We start from the raw sequence: 7,500 nt of genomic DNA on the forward strand, positions 1-7,500 counted from the left end.
AAGAAAAGTCACAGCTGCACACTCTTGAAGTTATAACGTGTCTGCCATCTTAAGTTATAAAGTGTCTGCCATCTTTTCATATTCAGTTATTACTAGTTGTGAATAGTCTGATGATGCCAGCAGCTATAGGACAAGAGCACTACATGGAAAGATTCCAATTTATTGATAGATAATATTTATGACGCTGATATAAGCGGAGGAGGATCGCCAAGATGAACGTTACGAGTGGTTTCGGGCACCAGTGGAAGTTTCTCGTACGGAGGTTTGTTTACGACCTCGGAAGTGTTTTGAAAATACGCCCGTTGCGAGAAACGAGGAAGTAGCTTGATTTACGATGTAAACAAACCTCATACGATCTCGTATGTCAGTTAGTAAATCCGGCCCCTTGGCGAGTACCCTGCCAGGCGTAAGAGAGAATATGGAAAACCTATCCGTGAGGACATCAGTCGAGAGAGAGAAAGGGGGGAGGGGTAACAGGTGACCAAAACAACAGCAGATTACTTAATACAGTTCCCTACTTTGAGTTTGAAAATCATTTACAAACCTAATGATAATTGCACTACCATATGCTTAAAAGTGTATTGCAGATAAGAGTATTTATTACATTTCATTATAAAATGATAATTGTGGAAGTTTTAAGATACGAGTATTTTATGAACAGGCATTCATATTCTGATTTTTAGTTCAATTCTCTTTTCCTAGTTCGTAGCATATAATTAGGCAGCAGCCACGTAACATTAATGATTCATCATTAGTTCCTTGTCAGGCTGAAAGACAATATATAATAAGGTACTTTCTAATTGTGATCATTAATTTAAGACTGACAGGAGTTTTATTGATAAATCAACATTAATCACCTAAAGTGTGACATGAAAAAAATATAATTTACAAGGAAATTAAGGGAACACCTCATAGCAGTATAGAGATACCGGGGGTAGGCTTTTAACCTGACCCCCCCCTCTCGCATGCACATGCATCGTATTACAAATGAATCAGAATGCTACTTTAACTGTATTAACTTTATTATACGTTTTCTTTGGAGGGGTCTTATCATTATCATTACTATTTTTATCATTCATGGGAGGAGGAGGATATTGAGGATGAGAAGTGAGAAGAGTCTATAGTTTACTTGTCGAAATAAGGCAATTATGCAGCAACCAATTATCTTATATCACATGCAACTGCCGACATGAGGTGCACTGTTCCTGATATCTAGAGGGAAGACATTTTATGTGTTTTAACAGGAAAAGTACCGAAGCTCTCTCATGGTGTAATTATAGATTGTCTTTATTAACTAAATTCACCATCTATCTATCTATCTATCTATCTATCTATCTATCTATCTATCTAAATATATATATATATATATATATATATTGTATATATGTATTTGTATATATATATATATATATATATATATATATATATATATATCTATATATATATATATATATATATATATATATATATATATATATATATATATATGTGTGTGTGTGTGTGTGTGTGTGTGTGTGTAGAAAAGGTATGAATGAGAATGAATATCTTCACAATACAAGAGATACAAGATATTCATCCTCATTCATACCTTTTCTACATCTGTCAATATGAATACGGTTCATATATATATATATATATATATATATATATATATATATATATATATATATATATATATATATATATATATATGTATATATATATGAAATTTTCTTAATAATATTCCTCATTCCTCTCATCTCTCATATTCACCCTCATCCTCATCCCTTCTCTCTCATTTTCCTCACCGTTCTCATATTTCACCTTCAATAACATTGTTATCTTCATACCTCATCCTCAACATCCTTCTCATCTAAACCCTCGGCCGTTAACACGCCTCACCCTTCATCCTGAACTTCATCCTTCTCACTCTTATGACTCATCCATCCCTCATTTATCATTTCCCATTTCCACATTAGTATTCACGCCTCATCCTCAGAATTATCCTCCGCCTTCCCTCATCATCCCTCCTGCCTCCTCCCTTCACCTCATCCGTCATCCTCTTTATCATCCTCCCTCATTCTCCCTCCTCTTCATCCTTCATCCTCAATATCTTTCCTCATCCGTCATCCTCCACATCCTCACTGCTCATCCTTTTTCCTCCTCCTTCCTCCCTCATCCCCTATCCCTCCTTCCTCGTCCTTCATCCTCCGCATCCTCACCGCTTATCTCCTCCCCAGACTGGTCGTGAGATCCCCGCCAGGATGCTGCGGCGGCGTCTTCTACATCCTGCGAGGAACCACAGCGCCTCCGAAGGACCGCGTGATAACCTCCCCGAATTACCCGCAGCCTTACTTGAACAACATCAGGTGTCCGTACGTGTTCAGGGTGAGTGGAGGCGGGCGGCTCTCTCTCTCTCTCTCTCTCTCTCTCTCTCTCTCTCATTCCTGTTCTCTCCTCTTCTCAGTCTCTCTCTACTCTCTACTCTCTCTCTCGTTCTCTCTCTCGCTCTCTCTCCTCTCTCTCTCCTCTCTCTCTCGTCTCTCTCTGATCTCTCATCTCCTCTAAACTCTCTCTCTCTCTCTCGTCTCCTCTCTCTCTCTCGTACTTCTTCAGGGTGAGTGGAGTCGGGCGGCTCTCTCTATCTCTCGTCTCTCTCGTGATCTCTCCCCTCTCTCTCTCTCTCTCGTCTCTTCTCTCCTCTCTTCTCTCTCTCTTCTTCTCTCTCTCTCTCGTCGTCTTAGGTTATGGAGGCGGGCGGCTCTCCTCTCTCCTTTCTCTCTCTCTCTCCTCCTCTCTCTCTCTCTCTCGAACTATTCTCATGTCTCTCGCTTCCTCCGTCTTCTCTCCTTTTACTCTCTCTCCTCCTCTCGATCCCTTCTCTCTCTTCTCTCTCTCTCTCTCTGCCTTCACGTCTCAGGGTCAGTGGGCCCGACTTGTAATCTCAGGGCCTTTTTAGTTCTCTGTCTCTACTCTGTATGTCTCTTCCTATTCTCTCTCTCTCTGCCTCCCTCTCCTCTCTCGCTCTCTGCTCTTTCTCTCTCTCTCTTCTCCTCTCTCTCTCTCTCTCTCTCTCTCCTCCTCTGTCTCTCTCTTCTCTCTCTCTCTCTCTCTCTCTCTCTCTCTCTCTCTCTCTCTCTCTCTCTCTCTCTCGTACTTTTTCAGGGTGAGTGGTGGCAGGCGACAGTTTCGGCTCTCAAACCTTTTAGTTTCTCTATCTCTATCTCTATCTGTTTGTCTTTATACGCCTCTAGATAGATAGATAGATATATGTGTGTGTTCCTGAACGCCCTTCTGCTTCCAGTGCGTGTCAGAGAAACCAGGCGACGGCCCCTGCCCCGTCAAGTTAGACTTCCTGGACTTCGACCTCGAGCAGCCAAACATGCTGGCCTTCACGAATTTCCGGGACGGGGAGAACGCGATCATCGGCGCTGGTTCCGGCGTCGGCAAAGGAGCCAAGAAGTGCGGCAACAGCGACAGCGTGATTGTCTCAAAATGCGGTAGAGTCTACGGATCCGAGACCCAGACGTGAGTGAAATTTGATCTGATGTGCAATTATGGTTTGTCTTTCGAGCAGTGGTTCCCAAACTTTTCTGTTTTGTGGCTCCCGACTAATATATAATGATCTCCATATTCAGTGTCTGCCATCTTTTCAGATTCAGTTATTACTAGTTGTGAATAGTCTGATGATGCCAGCAGCTATAGGACAAGAGCACTACATGGAAAGATTCCAATTTATTGATATGTGAGAGAGAATTATCTGTAGCTACTGTAGGTGAGACCAAATCCAGTTTAATTAAAAGTCATAATTTTCATATTGCTTCATGGAAAGTATCCCATGGCCCTAGGTTGGGAACTCCTGATTTAGAGGTAAATGTAGCATAGAGCCCTGTTGTAGAGTGGTGGGAATATTCGAAGTTAGCTTCAGTATCTTTACTGGATCCATCACGATGGGCTGTCTACTGTGCTTTAGTTTATTAATTCTTATTATACACCGATAGCTCACAAGTACTTAGTCACCAAGGTATCAGTTACTAGTACCCATTCTCTTATATGTTCATCCTTTCCTAGACTTGCGGAAAGATTTTCTTTGTTGTTATTATTAGTAGTAGTATACTTAGTAGTATTTCAATAGCATTATGATGATTACAATGGCACCCGAGGAGAGAAGATACTTAGCATGGAAAGAAAATGAGCAGAAGAGTTGGCATCAACATACAATCACATGAAGGCAGGAGCCGGAGGAATGTAGTGAGTTCGATTATCCTGAATCAACATTCTCTGAAGAATATGGGACGGAGAATGCTGTTCGACAGGGGGTAAAGGAAAAATAGGAAAGATCTGGTGTCATGTTCGTAGACATGAAGATCCCACGTAAGTTGAGAAAGAAAATGTATAAAACGGCCCTAAGACCTGTAAGATTTTACGGGGCAGAAACTTGGGTGCTAAGGAAAAGGGAAGAGAGTTTATCGGAATGAACAGAATGAGAATGGCCAAATAGTTTGTAGATATTTCATTTACAGAAATGAGATAAAGTGCTAATATACGTCGGATAGCAGGTATTCTGTATGTAACATTAAAGGTAAGGCAAGAGGAATAAGATATTTCGGCTATATCAAGAAATAACGATATAAACTAACGAAATCGCAGTGGATATGGAAGAGGAAAGCGGAGTGTTGGGAGACAGGAAGTCATGGAGAGTTCTTACAAATGAAAACATTGGATGTGTTCCGGGCACCGTACACGCTCAGTTGAACTGCGCAAACTACTGCAGAGACCAGTTTGCGCAGTATAGTTTGTGTGTGTGTGTGGACTCCACGCTAGGTTTGCGTTAACTTAGTCAGTCCCTGGAAATGCGTCCGCAAGCCTAGTTTGAGTGTGTATGGGGAAGCTTGGCAAGTTTAACGTACACGACGCTGCCATCGTGACGTAAACATCTGTGAGATGACAGACAGAATAAAAGAACGCGCGAATACGCCTCAAGTTATGGAGATGGGGAGTTAAAGATATCAGCATACAAACGAGATATATTGATTAAGAGATCCTTTTGTTTCGCTGTCGGCAAGCTAAGAAACTTCATCCAGAATTTGTATTCTGTTGATTCCAAAGGTAAAGAAAGATCAAACTGACAGTCTTATTTTTTCATGTATATTCTTTTTCTTCTTTTGGTACTTGTAAGCTGCTGCAAGGGCCAAAGCAAGTACCGTACTATCAAGGCATTACCTATTTTCGACATCCTCTCAAGATCGACAGAACTAAACAAAGTCGAACTGAGTAGTGCATGGGCAATGTTCTAAGCTTGCGCTAATCGGTCTGTGCAGGCAGAGTGCGCAGTTCAACTGATCATGAAGAAAACGCAAGGCCTACTGATCCACTTTTGTGATTTTTTTTTTTGCCATTTGTGTGCAACTAAATTCACTAAAAGAGCTACGGTGGGCAGTGCATGCACCCACGACCAATTGGTCAAGATACAGTAGTTCGCTTACTGAATATCACTGTATACTATTACGTCACGGGAGGCAAAGGGAACTCTATCCAATGATAATAGGTATCAGTACAAATAGAAAACCATCCGTGAGTAATTGGGATGGTTTGGGATTCAGTGAGGATGAGCTATGACCCTGAGCCTAGCTTTGTCCTGTTTAAAATTATGCGTAAGCTTCAACAACCAAACTTTCGAAGTTTGTGTGTTGTATTTCTAATAGTAGTGTTCATTATTCTGATAGACGGATCTGCATCAGACATTGTATTAAAAGGTGACGATTCGAATGTGCTCACGATTTAGGCAATGAAACGCTGCCCATGGAATCACTAAAGAAAATAATCTTTTGATATCTTTACTGGGCTTCTGCTTACAAGACTTAAAATGATCTATTTAACTATCAATTAATTATCAACCTAGAAAGAAAATAATGGGATATAACTACTCAAGGCTGCTCCTAGATAGTTCGTTGCATTAACAACAATGTTTTCTTTCACAGATATTGTCTCAGACGAGAACCGAAAAGAAGCATTATTGGGAATAATGAGATAGTTTTATACTTCAAAACCAACGAAGCCATCGTCGACCAAGGCTTCTCGGTAATAGCCAGCGCCTCGGATAACAAATATGGTAAGTATATGTGTGTGTGTGTGTGTGTGTGTGTGCGCTTGTGTTTGTGTGTGTGTGTGTGTGTGTGCTTTGTGTGTGTGTGTGTGTGTGTGTGTGTGTGTGTGTGTGTGTGTGTGTGTGTGTGTGTGTGTGTGTGTGTGTGTGTGTGTGTGTGTGTGTGTGTGTATGCATATATACATATACAGATAATAGATATATAGATAAATAGATAGACACATAGATATATAGACAGATACACAGACAAACGGAGAGAGAAAGAGCGAGAGATAGATAATAGAAGAAAGAGCGAGCGAGAGACAAAGAGAAAGAACGAGCAAGAAAGGGAGTTAGAGAAAGAGAGATAGAGATATACAAAGAGCGAGCGCAAGGGAAAGAGTAAGAGAAAGAGCGAGCAAGAGAGAGATTAAGAGAAAGAACGAGCAAGAGAGGGAAAAATTATAATAGAGAGAGATAGAGAGTAAGAGACAGTAAGAAAAAAAGAAAGAGCGAACGAGCGAGAGAGAGAGGGAGAGAGAGAGAGAGAGAGAGAGAGAGAGAGAGAGAGAGAGAGAGAGAGAGAGAGAGAGAGAGAGAGAGAGAGAGAGAGAGAGAGAGAGAGAGAGAGAGAGACAGAGATAAGAAGAGATAAAGAGAGAGAAAGAGAGAGAGAGAGAGTAAGAGAAAGAGTGAGACAGAGAGAGAGTTTAAGAGATGGAGAAATCTAGAGGAAACAAGCAGAGATTTAATCGTCCACTCATACTAGCTTTCTCGTTACAGGTATTTATGCTCCAGAAGAATTGGAAAACTCCTGCCGTAAGTTTATATATTTGTATCCGTATGTATCTGTCTATCAATCTATCAATCTCTCTTTATCTATCTATCTATCTATCTCTGTCTCTCATTCTCTGTTCTTTCTTTTTTCTCTTTTTATATATTATTTTTATAATATCTGATTAATCATTATTCCTCAATTACCAACCTTCATACTATTATTATTGTCCTTTTAAGATATTTCGTCGTAAGTTTGTTTATTTGTTTGTTTTTACGCGAACCCAAAAAACAATTTTTAATCCAAGATTAACTTTTTTTATGACACGTGAAGTGTGTAGCATATAATTCATCATACCTCGGCTTAAATATATACTGCAATATACCCTTTGGCGTATAAATCACATTGTTCAGGAAATATCACATATTGCGTAATATGCCGTGATTATTTAGTTTATTACGTGCCTTGTTATTCATCATGATATATCACATTATATAGCATATTACTGTATACACCACAATGCATGATATTTAACTACCAAGTAGCATCCTAACGCATTGTTTACCTCGCGTAGGGTGTGGTCTTGGGATTCCTAGTTTAATCAGGAAAGATATAAGGAAAACTATTGCTAAGAAGAAGGACAAGAAAAAGAAACAGAAGA

At 40.2% G+C, this 7,500-nt stretch overlaps 1 protein-coding gene across 1 annotated transcript in view; it reads left to right on the forward strand.

Moving 5' to 3' along the window:
• The window catches only part of LOC119579008, a 26,927-nt gene that overhangs the window by 11,101 nt on the left and 8,326 nt on the right, over window positions 1-7,500 (forward strand). Inside the window, exons 12-16 of the mRNA XM_037926701.1 lie at window positions 2,220-2,367; window positions 3,284-3,507; window positions 5,961-6,091; window positions 6,848-6,883; window positions 7,414-7,500. The exon at window positions 7,414-7,500 is cut by the window's right edge and continues 515 nt beyond it. Of these exons, the coding sequence (XP_037782629.1) occupies window positions 2,220-2,367; window positions 3,284-3,507; window positions 5,961-6,091; window positions 6,848-6,883; window positions 7,414-7,500 (626 nt within the window). The remainder of the gene's footprint in view (window positions 1-2,219; window positions 2,368-3,283; window positions 3,508-5,960; window positions 6,092-6,847; window positions 6,884-7,413) is intronic.

Source organism: Penaeus monodon, chromosome 2, assembly GCF_015228065.2.
Source record: "Penaeus monodon isolate SGIC_2016 chromosome 2, NSTDA_Pmon_1, whole genome shotgun sequence".
Taxonomy (NCBI): Eukaryota; Metazoa; Arthropoda; class Malacostraca; order Decapoda; family Penaeidae; genus Penaeus; species Penaeus monodon.